General features: G+C 35.9%; 1 protein-coding gene across 1 annotated transcript; it reads left to right on the forward strand.

Moving 5' to 3' along the window:
- Window positions 1-4,779: 4,779 nt before the first annotated feature.
- TYRP1 (tyrosinase related protein 1) lies at window positions 4,780-15,712 on the forward strand. The gene is made up of 8 exons (XM_053700614.1): window positions 4,780-4,997; window positions 5,698-6,091; window positions 7,799-8,121; window positions 9,050-9,254; window positions 10,177-10,344; window positions 12,319-12,498; window positions 13,052-13,198; window positions 15,080-15,712. The coding sequence occupies exons 2-8, from the start codon at window positions 5,704-5,706 to the stop codon at window positions 15,268-15,270; spliced, it is 1,602 nt and encodes a 533-aa protein (XP_053556589.1). The 5' UTR covers window positions 4,780-4,997; window positions 5,698-5,703; the 3' UTR covers window positions 15,271-15,712.
- Window positions 15,713-20,205: the final 4,493 nt, after the last annotated feature.

Genomic DNA, 20,205 nt, shown 5'->3' on the forward strand with positions numbered 1-20,205 from the left:
CCCCTTCTTCTACAACCCTACTGTATTAATCCTAACTGACCAGGATTATTGGCCCTTACTTGTAAGGGCTCGATTTATCAAGATAGGGTGGAGAGGAGCATACATATGCACCCCTGGCTGCCTCAGCTCTCCTCTGGCGGTCAGCAATCTGCTGCTGGAATTCAGCATTGCACAAAAGCAATATTTTGCGCTCTTGTGCAATGCCGCCCCCTGCCCGCGCACAGCCAATCACACATGGACAGGAGCTGTCAATCCTGGGAGATTAAAATTCTCCACCTAAGAGGTAGAGAAGAGGGTAGAAAGCAGCGGTCTGCAGTTGGAGCTGGGCGAACAGCTTGATAAATCGAGCTCTTGGAGACAGAAGTCAGTTAACCTGGAGTCCAATAAAATAGATGAGACTGGAGTTGATGGTTAGAGCTGCTCCTATAAAAACCAGACACAAATTTTGCAGTTGCACTTTTGCTACTCTCCCTAAGAATAGGTGTCCTGCAAGTATGACTGCTATAGAAAAGCGCAGAATGCTCAGTGAGTTTAAGAAGAATCCTAGAATGTCAGCTAGAATGGGTTTATAGTGTGCAGTTATTGCCGTTAGGTGGCTAATAGCAGGAAGTCTATCATTTAGGGGGTTAGATGTGAGGGGGGCTATGAAGGTTTAGGAGTACATAGTGCAATGAGAGGGCAGAAGGGAAGTATTTGTTTTTGCGCCAGCACAACAAATTCACAGTCTATTTGTAGTTTGAGGGCAAAAAATATATGCAGGATGGAAACTATTTCGTGCTAGCAATATTAGTGCTCCATGGTGCTTGCATTTTAGCACTGAGTAGACAAGACTACCCACTGTCATTTTGTTTGCAAAGATTGCATTGTTTTACAGTTTTGTTTCTTATAATTTCTTCTGATGTCAATTTGGGACAGATATGTGCCAGGGTTAGCCTTGTAAAGTCTGTGCTAATGCACACTTCTAATTTTTAGAACTAGAAAACTCAGAGTTAAATTATATGTAAAGAGGGGACATGATAATATGAAAGTATGTTGCTATTTTTTTGTTGTTGTTGCTTTTTTACTAACTGCTATTAAGTATTTGATATTACAAACTCAAGGTGTTTATAAGGAAGGGTGTAATTCAAGAATATTTTAAAGTAGTTGCAAGTGATATAAGAGATAAACTGGGATTAAAAGAAAAGATGATTGTAATTGTTGGAGGGGCAGTTTTCAAGAACAGGGGAAGATAGAATTATGGATACTTCATCCTCAACAGTTTTGGGTGTGGTGAGAACAGTAAGAGGTAAAGGTTTCTGGGTGTGCTATATGTAATGCAGGGAAAGCATAAAAAAACTTTGATGTAAACACATAATAGAGTATAATATAATCCAGGGGGTCTGGAACAATAAAGGAAAACTAAATATATTACATCCACATCATCATCAAGAGATGGAAACTTTTTATTTTATAATTTTTTTATATTATACTCTAAATATCAATACCAAACCCACACCGTAACCATAAACTACTACTTCGATAACCCAGGTGTCCAGTATTCAACCTGCCCAGTAAAATCCTCACAAAAGTACCGGACACTTAAAGGGACACTGAACCCAGATTTTTTTTTTCTTGATTCAGATAGAGCATGACATTTTAAGCAACTTTCTAATTTACTCCTATTATCAAATTTTCTTTATTCTCTTGGTATCTTTATTTGAAATGCAAGTTTAGATGCCGGCCCATTTTTGGTGAACAACCTGAGTTGTCCTTGCTGATTGGTGGATAAATTTATCCACCAATCAAAAAGTGCTGTCCAGAGTCTGAACCAAGAAAAAAGCTTAGATGCCTTCTTTTTCAAATAAATATAGCAAGAGAATTAAGAAAAATTGATAATAGGAGTAAATTAGAAAGTTGCTTAAAATTGCATGCTCTATCTGAATCACAAAAGAAAAAATTTGGGTTCAGTGTCCCTTTAAATGTCCATTTTTGTAACGCATCAGTGTTAATGGGACAGGAAACCCGAACATGTTCTGTCATTATTTGGATAGAACATACAATTTTAAACAGCTTTCCAATTTACTTTTATTATCAAATATGCTTCATTCTCTTGTTATCCTTTGCTGAAGGAACAACATTGCACTACTGGCAGCTAGATGAACACATGTAGTTAGCCAATCACAAGAGACAAATGTGCGGGCACCAATCAGCAGCTAGCTCCCACTAGTGTAGGATATGTGTGTATTCTTTTTCAACATGGGATACCAAGAGAACAAAGCACATTTGAAAATAAAAGTGAATTAAAAAGTGTCTTAAAGTAACATACTCTGTCTGAATCATGCAAGTTTAATTTTGACTTTCCTTTCCCTTTAATTGAATGTAAAAGGTTAGGCATCCTATGCCTCTACACATTACAAATATGGGGCAGAAAAAAGTGAGGGGCCATCAAGGGGGCCAAATCACTGTTTATGTTTGTTACTATCAGTCAAAGAGGTAAACTTATTTATTAACATGTTACTGGCAGTCAATGAGTAAAATGACTGCTCAGTTGTGAACAATATGCATGGCAGGAGATAAGGTAAAGCTTTTGGGGGGGGGGCATTGTGTGACCCTGCTTACCATTTGGCCCAGTTACCGTCAGCTTGTCCAGTATTTTGTGGAGCACAGCTGGCAACCCTACTGTAACTTTGGTACTCAAATCTAATTTTTACCCTATAAATCCTAAACCTTATATTTTTGGCTCCCCTGATAAAAAATGGAACCAAAGTTTGTTTACATGAAATTATGGTATAACATTTTTCTTTAAATTATTGCATTCCTAAACAGCTGACAAAATATATTTTCAGTGTGGCCCTTTAAGTGGAACAGTTGGTCATAAATAAACAATAACACTTTAAAAAGGACATTAAAGGGATAGCCTCATGATTCAGATAGAGCAGCAGTTTTAAGCAACTTTCTAATTTACTCCTATTATCAAGTTGTCTTCGTTCTCTTGGTATCTTTATTTGAAAAAGCTGGAAAGTAAGATTAGGAGCCTGCCCATTTTTGGTTCAGTACCTGGGTAGCCCTTGCTGATTGGATGGCTACATTAAAACGCCAATCAGCAAGCGCTACCCAGGTGCTGAACGAAAAATGGGCCAGCTTCTATGCTTACATTGTTGCTTTTTAAAATAAAGATTCCAGGAGAACGAAGAAAAATTGATAACAGGAGTAAATTAGAAAGTTGCTTAAAACTGCATTCTCTGTCTGAATCATAGACTTTACTATACCTTTAAACTCTTTTTTGCTATTGTGTGAAAATTGTGCTTGTTCCACACTCCCTAGAGAGGCAAAATAACTAATTCTGTAACCTGCAAATCAAATAACTGGTTACTGCAGTTTAAAGCAATTTGAAAACTTAGGTTACAGATTTTGCTTTTTGATATCTCTAGGGACAAAACACACTTTTTACATAAAACAAGAGGTTTACAATGCCCCTTAAGGGAGGCAAGTGCCACAAAAGCATATGCAATGTATCCACCCAGTGAGACTGGAATGGGCCTGTTAAAGGGACACTGAACCCAAATATTTTCTTTCATGATTCAGATAGAGCATGCAATTTTAAGCCACTTTCTAATTTATTCCTATTATCAATTTTTCTTCGTTCTCTTGCTATCTTTATTTTAAAAAGAAGACATCTAAGCTTTTTTTTTTATTCAGTACTAGGGACAGCACTTTTTTTATTGGTGGATGAGTTTATCCACCAATCAGCAAGAACAACCCAGGTTGATCACCAAAAATGGGCCGGCATCTAAACTTACTTTCTTGCATTTCAAATAAAGATACCAAGAGAATGAAGAAAATTTGATAATAGGAGTAAATTAAAAAGTTGCTTAAAATGTCATGCTCTATCTGAATCACCAAAGAAAAAAATTGGGTACAGTGTCTCTTTAAATAAAAGCACCTTTTGATGCAAAAGGGTGGCTAGAAGAGTACTGTGGATTTGTGGAATAGTTGGATTGGGTTGTACTGTGGCCTCACAACTTTAGGTTAGAGCAGAGTATTTCAAGTATGTCAGATGTTCATGCTATCTGCACTACAGCCCATCACAGGTGAAATAACTAACTAGTCATTGACCATAATTATTGCCTTGCTCACACCCAAGGTAATCCTTAAAATCAGGCCTGTTGGGGGTCCCTAAAGACTGGAATTCTAACTCTCTTTACACAAAACCTACTACTAAAAGAAGTACTGTATGTTCTAAAAAATATATTTTTTTAACAATGTGACTTTAAACACTGGAGCTGTTGAATAATACACTTGATACACAACTGGACAGGAGAGATTACATTAAAAAAAAATTAAAAAATTCTAGAAAACATAGTTGGATAAATTCTATTAACATTGGGATTACTGTTTAACAGACAAATAAAAAGCTTAATTATTGATGCAAATGTAGATCTGTCAAATGCTTAAATAACACAATGAAGGAATTCTTATACCGCATTTTAATTAAGGATTTGTCAGGGATATTGGAAATAATGGTATAATCTAATGCTTGTTTTGCAGCCTATATAGTATGATTTTTTTGAGTGTGTTTTAATCACCCATTTTATTAGTTGTTTCATAACCATCTGATCCTTATAATGAGCGTATGATGCAGAGCTGACTTAGACAATAATTCTTTTCTTCAAATACGTGAAAAGGGCTGGAAAGAAGTTAGTCCGCTCCTTGATATGCCAGTACATGTTTTAAAACATCCTCTTTATTTCAAGCATTTTATAACTGGTTGCACTCTAGCTTGCTTCTCTTTGACCTGTGGTCACAAGGAAATCAGCATGAAAGTGGTCATGTGCTAGGTATACTCTAATATAAAAGGATTAAAGGAGGCAGAAAACAACTCCTTCCAGTGTGTTTATGGGATTAACAAAACATGAACCATAAAACAAACTAGAGCTTGCCTCATTTAAATCTAGCAACTTGTAAAACACATTACACTTCAAGGCAGACGCTACGTAATTTCTACAACCTAGGAGCAGGTAAGTCTCTGCTGTAGGTTTGCTTAACATACAATTTGTGTTGGGTTTTTTTTATTCTCTAAATTGCTGCATTATTTTTTTGGGGGGTTCCAGTTTTTTCTTTTTTTTTCTTCTTAACTGAGTTTTGCTTTAGTCAAGCAAGGTAATGAATAATATTAACTTATAAGCCTACTGGGTTATATCTATCTTATGTACTGCTCTGATATTTGTTAATAATCATGGAAATGTAGACAATAAAGCCTGTAACATATATTTTAAAAGAGCACTTTTTTGTTTTGTTTATGCATTAACTTCTGCAATGTTGCTGGACCCCACCAGTACTATCAAGAATCTTAATGTGTGCTTTTATGTTTATTACAAGAGATTCTTAAATATAGAGCCTACATTTAATTTTGTGTGGGTTTTTTCTACTTTACATGAAAAGGTTATTAATGTTGGAGTAATTAAAAGATAATTGCAACCCTGTGAGCAAGCTAAGTTGTTTGCGAGTCTCCATAAAAGCCTGTTTGTTCACACTACAATGCTAGGATTTTTTTTTTGTCTGACAGGCTCTGTCTGCTAGTTTTCTTTCAATCTATAGAAGCAACACCATTGTTTTAAACAATCCTCTGATATTGTGACTTTTATAATTAAGTGTAGCATATTAAGATTTCGTTAATTTTTTTTTTTTTTTTTTTTTTTTTCCTCTGCTTTTATCTAGCGCATTATGTCTTACCACAGCATTTGGTGGCTTTGTATGTTGGTACTGGTGATACCTGCTAACAAACTGGTTTCTGCGCAATTTCCTCGTCAATGTGTAACTCCTCAGGCGCTACTTAATGGAGAGTGTTGCCCAGGACTCTTTCCTAGACAGTCCCCTGACCCTAACGATCAATGTGGCTCTACATTAGGCAGAGGACAATGTGTGCCTATTACTGTGGACTCCAGGCCTCATGGACCCCAGTATCAACTTGATGGACTTGATGACCGGGAGCGCTGGCCTATACGCTTCTTTAATAGGAGTTGCAGGTGCAATGGTAACTTCTATGGCTACAATTGTGGTAGCTGTAAGCCTGGATGGATGGGGGACAATTGTGATCAGAAAGTAGAAGTAGGTAAGTAATAAGCAACCCAAAGGAAATAGCTTCTACACAACATCTATGATTTAAATGCTTAAAATGAACACAAATGACACAAGTTTTATAACTGGTTTGGTCAAATGTTAATCGCTCATTAACCAAATCTCTCAATACTGTTAAATGTATTCATGTATAATCTTTACAAGATGAGCTGCTTGTATGTTAAACTAGACTATAAAACAGCATTGATTTTGTGTTGTTGCCAGCATATAACCTATATTTTAGCTTGGGAAAATAAGTTCAAGTGCATTTTAAACTGGCAGATAACTACATACTACAGTATTCATTATCTAAAGCTAACCACTTATATATCTATCAAATGTGGTAAAGACATTTTATCCATCAAATGAGCTTTTTGACTGAGTAAAAAAAAAAAGGGGGGGGGGGTTGATTTAAAAGCAGTCCAATTGAATTATTACTTTTTTATATTTTAAAAAAAAGTCTTTACTACTCATTCTTCAGCTTTGCATAATTATAAATATTATATTAATATACTTTATAACCTAATTTTGCCTGTTTCTAAGCCCCTTATTTCAGGGCTTTTTAAATGTTGCACAACAGCTAGCCAGTGCTAGTTCATGTGTGCAATATAGATGCAAGATTGTAAAAAGCCCTGAGATGAGTGTCAGTCTGCAGTAGCTTAAATACAGGTAATCATTAGGCAAAAACTATATTAATATAAGTGATGGTTATGCAAAAAAGTCAGGCAATAGCCAGGACTGTAACAGAATGCTATTAATGCCAGGCCAGATAGACTTATACTGATTGGTATAGATCAATGATTTTAAAACCTGTCCTTGGGCCTCCCTAACAGGCCAGATTTTAAGGATATCTGAACTAGAGCACAGGTGAAATCTGCTTACTAGTAAACATGGTTATTTTACCTACTTTCACCACATATAACCATGAAAATTTGGCCTGTTAGGGGCCTGAAGACAGGTTTAAAAACCAGTGATATAGATTGACTGAGTTTGGAAAATTGTGCTGTGACACTAAATTGCTAAATGAAGAGGTGTCTAAAAATTTTAACGGAGTCAGCATTTTGGTTAACACGGTACTATGGATTTTCCTTCAAGAGTTCTTACTACTTAGCTGATTATATAAACTGTTGTAGCCTCATTAAGCCTGCACATTTAGGATTTAATGTTTATCACTAGAGCATGTGACGTAAGTTTTTCTCAATTTGTGAATCTGCACTATAGGATTACACAAACTAAACTTAAATATAAAATTTATGTTTAAACCATTTTTAATTCTTTAAGAGTTATGTAATGTTGAACTCTAAATCCTTCTCAAATTTTAGACTACATACACATGTTTAAAGGGATAATAAACGGTGCTCCTATAGTAAAAACAAACATTAAATCAAAAAACCTAAAAGTCTCTTATAAGGGGGAGAGGGAATAGCACTTTGAGGTGGATTAGCACTTTGATCTTTTTAACTCTCAAAGATTTTTTTTTTTTTTGTCCATCACAACAATGAAACTTTAATTACCTAATGAAAAGTGGCAATGAGGGACTCACAAACTCCTTGAAGGGATTACTGTAGCGGGCAAACAATAGTTTTGACAACCCTAGCGTAAATATTTGGCCTAAATGTTTAGGGCATTATCAAAATCTATAAGGCTTTTATGCAACACGTGTAAAACTTCCACTACCTAACCTTAATTCCTTTCATTCCAGTCAGGAGAAATGTATTGGATTTGTCTCCAGAAGAAAGACGAAGTTTTATTAATACTTTAAACCTGGCAAAGAACACTATTCATCCTGTGTATGTCATAGCTACGAGGCGATATTCAGAGATCATAAATCCTGAGTCAAACACAACAAACTTTGAAAACATCTCCATCTATGACTTTTTTGTGTGGACTCACTACTATTCTGTTAGCAAAACATTTATTAATCCAGAGCAAGGGAGTGCTGGAGGAATTGACTTCTCTCATGAAGGTCCAGCTTTCCTCACATGGCACAGATACCACTTATTCCAACTAGAGCGTGATATCCAGGTATGAAGTCATCCTTGTAGTAATGAGTCGTCACCTTGCTAAAATGTCTCTACTTAATGAGACAGTCTAGTTAAATTTAAACTGATTCAGATAGGGTATGCAAGTTTCCAATTTTATTTTTATTTAATTTGCTTTGTTCTCTTGATATTTTGTCGAAAGCCAAACCGAAGTAGGTTTATATGCTAATTTCTAAGTCTAAAGCCTGACTCTTATCTCAGTGCATTTAAGTTTTTCTCAACTAGACAGCACTAGTTCATGTGTGACATATAGATAACCATGTGCTCTCTCTCCCATGGAGTTAGTCGGCACCAATTGGCTCCTTTATAAAGTGATATCTAAGTTTCAGAATTCTGTGTGGTGGGGAAATTTTAATTTCAGGCAATTGTTCATGCACATGAAAACCGCAGTTGTTGTTGGTATAAAATGTTGAGTAAAAATAAAGTTAAATTGAAACTAATTGTTGCACACTGAAATGTTGATTGTTGGATATCAGAAGTCCATTTATTTGTGGGGAGAATATGGCAAGGTGCTAAATAGGACATACATGCTGCTTTAGTATGTATGGAAAATGATGTCCCTTATGAAATTTCCTCCTATAAAACCTGCAAAATGAGGACACAAACTGTATAAATGTCAAGAGGCAGAACAGAAATTGCAGAGAAGGGGCAATAGTAAATGGGGATAGAGAATTAGTGAATTGCAGATGACTGGAACAAAAAATGGATGTAGAGTATGGATACAAAGTGAGTGCCTATGAAATGACTATGGGATTGTTTTCTAAATTTTCATTTACATATTTTATACAATAAATGACTTAATTGAACTGAAGAATTATGTAAATGCAAGTTTCCAATCAAATTAAAAAGCATGGACTTTTTACAGTTTATCTAAATTATCCTTTAATGTTGTATGGGTTTTCTTTCTTTAGGACCTGCTTAATGACCCCTCTTTTGCCCTTCCCTACTGGAATTTTGCTATTGGTGGGAATCAGTGTGACATTTGCACTGATGATCTTGTTGGTGCAAGAAGCAATTTTGACATCAATCTGCTTAGTCCTAACTCAGTCTTCTCTCGGTGGCAAGTTGTGTGTCAATTTGTAGAAGATTATGAATCGCTAGGAACCATCTGCAATAGTAAGTTGTATGTTTTAAGAACATATTGTGCACAGCAGTAAATCCTAACAGACCATGAATCAGATATCCTTATGTGAGCATAATGTCTTACAGATCCAATTGTGTTAAACTTGCAAACTAAACATTTTAATGAAATTGCACGTCATAGTTATATCACTCATTTTTATGGAGTGACTTAATAGTATGTGGTAATGTTTAGCCAGAAAGAACTAAACAAAATCATATTTTTCAAGCATGTAAAACTAGACGTGCCTGTAAAAAAGGGTTTTTAAGGATTTGCCTCTTTCTCACTCTTCAATGTGACCAGCAATGCAAAATGTATAGTTAAGTGTTCTATGAGTGGTGCAAGTTGTGCATAAGACCTCTGAGCTAAAGATCTTTTGTGTGTCATTTAACATACGTAGTCTGTCTTTTAGATTTAGAGCCTCTGAATACTTATTAGTGGGGAGGAAAAAACAAATGAAGAATATTTCCTGTAGAGATGCTGCTGTCCTCCCCAATCGCTCCTTAGATTGTATTAGAAAATCTGAAATGTAATGGTGGCTTTCAGTAGAGTTAACTGTGCCTCAGGATGAAAAAAATAACAATGGTGAATGTTTAAATATGAAAACGTATTGAGGATATTCCAGGCCTTCCTCCACTCATGGGTGCTGCCATGTTGAAATTTTGTTAGCATATGTGCAGCAGCTCTCCTTCAGATACTTGCAGCGTAATCTAAGTTCCAAAGTGGCAGCATCCATGGTTAAAGGAAGGTGCATGAAATGTATTTGAGTTTTAATGTCCTTTAACACAGCTGATTGAGCTTGATGTGAGCATTCATTGTCCTTCCTGATAGCTCAGTGCTGCCATTTGCGTTTCTACTTTTTTGTTTTTACTGTAAAAATCACTTTGTTCTAATTTTTGTTATGTTGCACTTTTATAGCTACAGCTGGTGGTCCTATTAGAAGAAATCCTGCAGGGAACACTGCAAGACCAATGGTGCAAAGGCTTCCTGAGCCAGAAGATGTTGCCTTATGCTTAGAAGTGAATATGTTTGATACACCACCCTTCTTTTCCAACTCCTCCGAAAGCTTTCGAAATTCTATTGAAGGTAACATAACTAATATATAAAAGTTGTAAAATAGAGTGGTTAATTTTAGAAGTACTTTTGCAATATGCTTCTATTAGCAATGGGTATACACTACAATTTGGTGTATGCTTGGTGTTTTTTGTGTGCACTAAACAAGTCTGCAGCATATTATATAATTAGGCTGACCATATTGCCGCTTTAAAAAGGGACACATATGAAAAATACATATGTCAGGGCTGTTTTCAGGGCTGTTTAAAGAAATGGTTTTGTATAAGAACCCTCACATATGTATTTTTCATATGTGTTCCTTCTTAAAGCGGCAATATGGTCAGCCTATATATAATACATGTATCTTGTATTCTTGATACATTATAACCCACTGACAGCCAATGATTTTACCCTAATGTTCACCTGTCATTATTAGTCTAATAGAGACTTGCTCTTCCAACAACTGTAACCTCAAATGCAGCCTTGTCACTGGCAACGTCATTGTACAAAATATTAACTGGGACACTGTCTCTATAAAAGCTGTATTTTATCTTACAGCACACTGTTATATTTTTCATTAATTCTTTTAAAACTTAATGTTTCCAATGACTTGTTATGCCAGTTGCAGTGTATAAAATGTCTGAGACATTGATTCTTTAGGTCTATTTTTGTATATGAAATATCAGTTTTATATTCTTTGCAACCACAGCCCATTAAAATGGCTTGAGCGTGCAGAGAAATCAACTTTCCAATTTTACCACTTTCTGTACACACATGCTTCTTTATATTATGTCTGTATTCCAAAGCCTAGTAGAGAGAACAAGTGAAAATTAACATTTTATTACCTCTTTCCTAACTTCCACTGGGTGTGTAACTTCAAACTTTATGTAGTTTTTTTTTTTTTTTTTTTTTTTTGCCAATACAGTTGAGAAACCTGTCTAAGTAGGGACCACAGGCAAAAGTAACCATTTCAAATGCCAAAATAATGGTAAATTTAGCTATTTGTAAACTATTTAATGAACTCCTGAAGGTAAAATAAACTGGGGAACGATTTACAGGGGATGTCATTTAAAATCTCAAGTAATTTATGTTCTCTAGACTGACATGCAAATCAGGTTGCTTAAAGGGACAGTCAACACAAGAATTTTTGTTTTAAAAATATTGATAATCCCTTTATTACCTATTTCCCAGTTTTGCATAAAAATTAAAATACACTTTTTGCCTCTGATTACCTTGTATCTAAGCCTCTGCAGACTGAGCCTTATTTCAGTTCTTTTGACAGACATGCATTTTAGCCAATCAGTGCTGACTCCTAGGTAACTTAACATGTGTGAGCTCAATGTTATCTATAACGCACATGACCTAATGCCCTCTAGTGGTGAAAGAAAACTGTCAAAATGCATTCAGATTAGAGGCGGCCTTCAAGGATATATAGATATAGTTAGGCCAGCCTACAAAGGTGTTAAACACACAGAATTACTTCTGTGTGTTTAACCCCTCAAATATATTTCATTCTCTAGGGTCTATGGCAGTGTTTCCCAACTCCAGTGCTCAGGACCCTTAACAGCCACATATGTATGTCTTAACTAGATCACAGATGAACTGATGGGTGAACCGATTAATTCACCTGTGCTCTCCTTAAGATATAAAGAATATGGCCTGTTAAGGGTCCGGAGAACTGAGTTTGGGAAACACTGGTCTAACTATGGGTTCAAAATTTTAGTCTTGAAAAATATAATGCAGCGGTTCCATTCATGAAGCCTAAACATGTGGTTAGATTTAAAGCAACAAAAACCATTTTAAAAATGGTCTCTGGCTGATTTCAGATTTATAATTGGCCATGATAATTCAGACCTTGGATTTGTAGGATAGTTGTGAAAAAATCAAAGTCCAAAGTATTCATTTTAAAGGAATAAGTATTAGATTCTCTAAGTTGCGCTCTGCTACTAATCCATATAGCCACTCTAATAACCACAATTTTTATTTTATTTTTTTTCCCCTGTGTAGGCTACAGTGAGGCATCTGGAAGGTATGACCCCTCAGTGAGAACACTTCATAATCTGGCTCATTTATTCCTAAATGGAACAGGAGGACAGACCCATTTGTCTCCAAATGACCCAATATTTGTACTTCTGCACACATTTACTGATGCTATATTTGATGAGTGGCTAAGGAGACACAATGCCGGTAAGTGCTTAACTTGTAGCCTGACTCACAAATTAGTGACAAATGTCACTGCAAAAGATTAAAGAACTTGTAGCCTTTAACATCTAAACCTACAAAAAATAAAAAAAAATTGGTTGACATGTTATACATTTTGCCTTACAGTTACCTGTAACAAAATATACCTCATCCATTGCATAGAGGATATAGCTGATTTGATTTATATCAAACATGCAAAAAATTGCATCAGCCGTCTTTATATTAAATACTTTAACTAAATTAATCAACCAGGAACACTAATTATGCATATTAGTGAAAGATGTGTTTGGTTTTTGTGGGTTTTTTTTTTTTTTTTTAAGTTGCAATGTCATGTAGTCGGCAAACTCTCTCAACTGAATCAAAAAGGGTGGATAATTCTAAATTTATTGAATGGGCACAAACTCCTGACTTTGTGTGAATCCGCGGTAGACTAAATGCTTTCATTAAGTTGTGTGGGTTTTTTTTTTTTTTTGTTTTTTTTTAATAAAAGTGTGTATATAAGTTTCCATTTTTAACAAAGAGTTGCTATATTTTTCAGATTCTTCCCAATATCCACTGGAAAATGCCCCCATCGGCCACAACAGGCAATACAACATGGTTCCTTTTTGGCCTCCAGTAACAAATATTGAGATGTTTGTAACTGCACCCGAAAATCTTGGCTATTCTTATGCTGTTAACTTCCCAGGTAAGTTTACTGCCATATATTAGTCTCTACATTTGTGGTTTTGGAAAGAAATTGAAATTAAGTTTAATTTTTTTTTATTATGGGTTGGGTGGGTCAGTTTGCTGTCACTCCCTTAGCTTTCACTGTCAGAGCAAATGCCACAGTGTAGGCCCTGTTTCAGTTCACAACATTCCCACCCCTTCCTGTCACTGCTCTGCCTACATATCCCCTTACTTCCCTGTTCTGGAAAGCATGAAGTGAATGTTGAGATGCAGTTTGCCTGGCTGTCTCACATTTTCAGCACTATAATTCCACTGTCTCTACCCTCTTACCTAAAATTCTACACAACCTTGTTTATGGATCACCTTTTACAGAGGTTTTCATTGACGCTCCTGCATGCTACAATGATCACTTTCCCCACTTACTGTTGGGTAACTGTAGTGAGTATACTGCCTACAGCAGTGGCTTTGTAACATCCTGTGTTGCTGCACTTTGCCCCTTCTAACTATGGTCCTACAAACCCCCTCTGCTAAAATTTAAATAAACATTGAAGTTTAAAAACAAAATGCTTTTTAGATCACTTTGCAAAAAACTTACTATGGCTATATACATTACCTGTTAGGCAATTCTGTAACATTAAAGCTAATTTAGATTCACAACTGTTAGCATGACAGAATACACTCATTCACTCTCTCTAGTTCTAGCATTTAGCCAATGAGATGGCTGTCTATATGGATTAGTATGTGTGGACACTGAACCTAAATTTTTTTTTTTCTTTCTTTTGTGATTCAGAGCATGCAATTTTAAGCAACTTTCTCATTTACTCCTATTTTTTTTATTCTTTTGCTATCTTTATTTGAAAAATAAGGCATCTAAGCTTTTTTTGGTTCAGTACTCTGGACAGCACTTTTTTATTGGTGGATGAATGTATCTACCAATCAGCAAAGACAACCCAGGTTGTTCACCAAAAATGGGCCAGTATCTAAACTTAAATTCTTGCATTTCAAATTAAAGATACCAAGAGAATGAAGAACATTTGATAATAGGAGTAAATTAGAAAGTTGCTTAAAATGTCATGCTCTATCTGAATCGCGAAAGAAAAAAAATTGGGTTCAGTGTCCCTTTAATACACGTGGTATGTGTATCACTGGCATAATGAGAGCATGTACAACTAAGATATCACTTAAATGATATGCTATTCTACTATAGGATAAGCATATATTTCTGAGTGGGATGGGAGGATTCAAGAATGGTGATCTGCTACTAGAGAGCATGTACATGGTTAAATCTGTCAACACATTACCGTAATTTGGCCATGGAGTTTTTTCTTTGTATGTAATTTTTGCATCTGTGCATGATTTCACAAATCTTTGTGATTCCACAAGAACGTACTTTGTACTTAAAGGGACACTCGATCAAAATTAAACTTTCATTATTCAGAGCATGCCATTTTAAACAAATTTCCAATTTACTTCCATTAACAAAATGTGCACAGGCTTTTTATATTTAAACTGAGTCACCAGCTCCTGAGTATGTGCAAGAATAAGCGTGTGTGCATTTGTGAATGGCTGATTCACATGGTACAGGGGAGTGGAAAAAGACATAACAGAATTGTTGATTATGCAAAACTACTGTTGACTGGTCCTTTAATGACACTGGCTAGCCTTGTCTGCAGACTCAAGCTCAAATTGTCTCCTCCAAATAAGTAGAGTGGTGGGTTGTTTCAATACTAAAAAAACAATTGCAGCAAACAAGGTTTTGAGTTATATAAAAAAGATAGAATCTCCCTTTTTAACCTGAATTTTGTGTGTGAGGGTTTCTGTACATTTGGAAAATCCTTTTTGGTATGTGCGTTAAGTTCTGTAATCTTTGGTGTCTCTAATTGGTATATTGTCTTCTCAGGACGTGCATTCACCATAACTGAGATCATAACAGTTGCAGTTGTATCCGCTTTAGTATTTGTTGCAATCCTGTTTGCGGGCACTTCTTGTTTGATCCATCGCAGAAAAAAGAAGAATGAGGTACATCAGCCTCTACTTGGTGAACAACATCCTCGATATGCTGATGAAAAGGAGAATTCTCAATCTGTCTAACTTGGTTAGAGTCCAACTTTAATGCAATTGTATTTTTAAAACTACCCCATGAAACATCACTTTTTTTTTTTATATATTTAGAAATTCTATGAGGCTTCTCTGTTCAATAAAGACATTACTAGTATGTTATGTAAAATACACTATAGAATAGTAACAGTATAAATAAATGCCAAATGATTAGTTGAAATGTGTCCTTAATGTCTAGTTGCTTTTGTAGTATGGGGCTTATCTCTAACCATAGGATAAAATGTGCACAAATCTTTCCTGTTTACAAAGTATATTTTGTATACTGTTGATAAAATATATTTTATGAAGTATTTATATTTAGACATAAGGGGCAAGAGTTTTTCAGTGAATTCTGTAGTGTGAAAATCAGTCTGCACATTGAGCTCTATTTAAAACAAAATATGAAAATCTTCAAATAAAAAACAATTTCAAAGTCTTTTGTGTATTTTTGTTCCGGTAGTAATTTTTTTTTTTTTTTTTTTTTTTTTTTTTGGTACAACTTACTGGGGGGCAGAATATCTGATCACAAACTAAAAACCTAGAATGTTTAGCATACTTTTAATGCAATTTTGTTTGACCAAATTGATTTCATAACTTTTTTTTTTTTTTTTTTTTTTTTTAAAGTCAAAAAGCGCAGGAAAATAATTTAGTCACACTTCCAATCCAGCCATAATCATAGGGAGGTGGAAGCCTAGGCGAAATACAGCCAGTTTCGTTCACTTTGTGATTTGGCTCTGACCCTTTTCTTACACCAGTCAGGGTGTCCATGGTAGGTTGCAAAAATCAGCAAGTTTAAAGGGCCAGTCACAATCCTCTAAAATGATCGGCTAATATAATACTTTTGTTATATAGTCAAACCAGAGTGGAGCAGTTGATGTAGCATACCTAGATTTCAACAAAGCATGTGACTCTGTCCCCCACAACAAATTCATGATGTTCTCCTTGGTTTAGACTCAAATTGTGTAGAATGCTTGCGAAAAGATAGGAAACAGTGTGTCTTTCGTTCCAAAGAGGGGCAGTTACTAGTGGTGGTCGTTATGGGACCCATTTAGTTTAATTTTTCAGTGATATTAGCAAATAGTTACAAGGTAAAGTGTGTGTAGATTCAAAAATGTGTAATAGATTATATGTTCAAGGGGGATTACCAATTGAGAGGTGATAAGAAAATTTGACAAATGACTAGAATCTAAAGTGCAACGGTATGCATTTTTACAGACTTAATGACTTTTTGTTAGAAAGGACTTGGAAATTACTTCAGAATTTAATAATGTTGTACTGGTCGAGGTTTTTGAAGTAGCAATAAGGTTCTTATGCCAGTTTACAGATAACTAGTTATGCCTCAACTTAAGGGACATTCCAGCCAAAAATTGGAATCCACATGGATGCATTTCAGTTTTAAGCATTTTTGTAATATGCATGTATCAGCAAAAATAGCTGTTTCAAGTATGCACTGTGTGCCAGCATTTTAAACGGCACTTGTTAAGAGCCTAATGTGCTTGTATCATCTGATATTAACTAAATTGAATTGTTGACGCAGAACAAGCCCCACTTGTGCTCTGAGCAGCTACATTATTTAAAATGCTGTTACACTGCTATGATCTAGCTATGCTTCACATGCATGTGCTGAGAAAAATGGTGACTTTTTTACTAAACGCATTTTTGCCAATAAATGTATATTGCAAATATGTTTTTCTTAAGATCTAAGTGCATTTAAATTGACTGGAATGTGCCTTAAAGGGACACTGAACCCAATTTTTTTTTTCTTTTGTGATTCAGATAGATCATGTAATTTTAAGCAATTTTCTAACTTACTCCTATTAAATTTTCTTTATTCTCTTGGTATGTTTATTTGAAAAGCAAGAGTTTAGATAATGGCCCATTTTTGGTCAACAACCTGGGTTGTCCTTGCTGATTGGACAGCACCAATACAAAATTGCTGTCCATGGTCTAAACCAAATATTGGCTGGCTCCTTGGCTTAGAAGCCTTTTTCAAATAACGATGGCAAAAGAACAAAGAAATTGATAATAGAAGTAAATTAGAAAGTTGCTTAAAATTGCATGCTCTATATGCATCATGATAGAAAAAAATTGGGTTCAGTGTCCCTTTAGTATTTTTTGCAGTTCCTGAGACTTTCCAGAAGGCTATAAACCATCTAAAATCTGTGCAAAGAGCTACTAAAATGGTACATAATATATAAAATAAGTTAACCGGAATGGCTCAATTGCCTAAATGTGTATAGCCTTAATGGACCGGTTCACTAAGGAGATGTAATCATTTAGAAGCAATCTCTCTAACAAGCGAAGTAGAATCTACAAATTAAATATTGTAATTTGGAGAGAGATTATATATATATATATATATATATATATATATATCAGTATATGTCCGTCTCATTTGTGTCATACGCAAGATTTTCTCTCTGCAAATAACAGCCAGCAAACTGCAGCATTTAGACAAGATACAATAAGGCGGGTACTCTATAACACTCTCCAGCATGCAGTGATAGGTTCCAAGGCCAGAGTACAAGGGACTCTTTCAACGGTGCACTCGCTACACTTAGCTATACAGGTCTCAACCCCTGCTCTCAACTAACAGCTGCCCTGACTGTGGTCCGGTCTTGTTGCTAAACAGTCACATTGCACAGAGCTGTGTTTATGCGCTCTGACCAGATTGTTCTGTAAGGCGGCCGTATCCAGTTTGTTAGTTATACATATACACACACCTTTAAAATGTTGTTCAAAGCAACCACAAATATTGTGCTTTGAATAATATTTACAGATGTGATAGTGAGAATATATATTCTCACTATCACATCTGTAAATATTATTCAAAGCACAATATTTGTGGTTGCTTTGAATAACATTATAAAGGTGTGTGTATATGTATAAATAACAAACTGGATACGGCCGCCTTACAGAACATTCTGGTCAGAGTGCATAAACACAACAGCCTTTAGTGCTCACAGGACGAGAGCTCTGTGTGATGTGACCATCGTCGTGGGGGCTGGAGCATGACGCAAACAGACTTTTATCAGGTATTGGTAGAGCGCCAACAGATTCTGCAGCACTATAAACATAGGTGGTATACAAGGTAACATTTATAGGGGGGTCAAATGGGTAGAGTTCCCTGCCGAGAGTTGCACTGTTGTAATTGGCTCTTATGCGGGTGATCTACAAACAGCTGGGCTGATAGGCTTACATGGTAAGGGGTTCAAGGGGATAGCAGTGGAGTTGGGAAAAGTTTAGTGTTGGTTGTATGCATCCCTGAATAGTATTGTCTTTAGGGAGCACTTGAAGCTTTCAAAACTAGGGGAGAGTCTTGTGGAGTGAGGCAGAGAGTTTCACAAGATGGGAGCTATTCTGAAGAAGTCATATAAACGGGAATGTTAAGAGGCAACAAGAGAGGAGGAGATCGTGGGCAGAGAAAAGCGGTCGGGAGGAAGAGTATCTGGAGACAAGGTCTGAGATGTAGGGTGGAACATTGCAGTTAAGGGCTTTGTATGTCAGAGTGAGAATTTTGTGTTTAAGCCTGGAGGCAAGAGGAAGCCAGTGAAGGGATTGGCAGAGAGGTGCAGCAGATGAAGAGCGACATGTAAGGAAGATGAGCCTGGCAGAGGCATTCATTATGGATTGTAAAGGAGCTAGGTGGCAGCTAGGGAGACCAGAGCGGATGGAGTTACAGTAATTGAGGCGGGAAAGTATGAGTAGATTAGAATCTTAGTTGTGTTTTGTGAAAGGAAATTTCTAATTTTTAGAGATAGGTTTTTAAGGTGGAAGCGGCAGGCTTTAACCAAGGACTGAATGTGAGGAGTGAAAGAGAGATCTGAGTCAAGTGTGACTCCAAGACATAGAGTATGTGGGGTAGGGGTAATGATGGAGTTATCGACAGTTATAGAGAAGTTGGGGGTGGAGATTTTTGAAGAAGGGGGAAAATAAGGAGCTCAGTTTTGGAGAGATTTAGCTTAAGGTAATGAGAGGACATCCAAGATGAGACAGTTAGTGACACAGGTTTGCAAGGAAGAAGATAGGTCTGGTGCAGAGAGGTAGATTTGGGTGTCATTGGCATACAAATGGTATTGAAACCCATGGGACTTAAGGAACCTAAAGATGTGTAGATTGAGAAGAGAAAGCAAGGACAGAGCCTTGCGGAACCCCAACACAGTGAAAGAGGCAGACTATAAAAAATTTACAAACAAAGAAAATGATCTGTAATTATTGACCAGCAGTAATGTATTTAACTATGTCAGTTATTTTGTTTAAAAATTATTTTCATTTTGGGTAAACTGTCCCTTTTTTTTAAGGAGAAAAGACCAGGTGATATGAAAGCAGCTTTTAAGTATATTAAGGGGCTTCGTAAAGCCGAGGCTGAGTATTTTTCATATTCTAAATTCAAGAACAAGGGATCCTGGTTGCCCTGTTAATATATAAGGGAAGAGAGCCATTAATTTTTTTTTTTTTTTTTCTGCCATCCTCCTCCTCAGATAAACACAGCTACTTGGATGTATTGCATACTGTCAGGCTACCATAGACGTGAGCTTATTTTTTAAATTTATTTAAAAGGTTAATAGAATCAAAATTAAACTTTTATGATTCAAATAGAGCATGCAACTTTCCAAATTACTATTTATCTAATTTACCTAGGTAGGCTCAAAAGCACTGCACTAATGGTAGAAAGCTGCTGATTGGCTGCACATATATGCCTCTGATCACTGGCTCACCCAACATCTTTAGCTAGTTCCCAGTAGTGCACTGCTCTTTCTTCAACAAAATATACTGAGAAAATGAACCACATTTGATAGAAATAAATTGGACAGTTTAAAATTGCATGCTCTATTTGAATTATGAAGGAAAAATAGTTTCATGTCCATAAAATGTAACCAAAAGGAAATGTGTTTTATGAGGAGGTACCTGGTTTTAAATCTTTTACTA

This window comes from Bombina bombina, chromosome 2 (assembly GCF_027579735.1).
Source record: "Bombina bombina isolate aBomBom1 chromosome 2, aBomBom1.pri, whole genome shotgun sequence".
Taxonomy (NCBI): domain Eukaryota; kingdom Metazoa; phylum Chordata; class Amphibia; order Anura; family Bombinatoridae; genus Bombina; species Bombina bombina.

Bases quoted from the DNA above. Each gene is read 5' to 3' on its own strand.
- TYRP1 (XM_053700614.1), top strand. From the start codon at position 5,704: ATGTCTTACCACAGCATTTGGTGGCTTTGTATGTTGGTACTGGTGATA. The intron at 9,255-10,176 runs GTAAGTTGTATG...GCACTTTTATAG, and splicing joins GCTAGGAACCATCTGCAATA to CTACAGCTGGTGGTCCTATT. The intron at 12,499-13,051 runs GTAAGTGCTTAA...TATATTTTTCAG, and splicing joins GCTAAGGAGACACAATGCCG to ATTCTTCCCAATATCCACTG.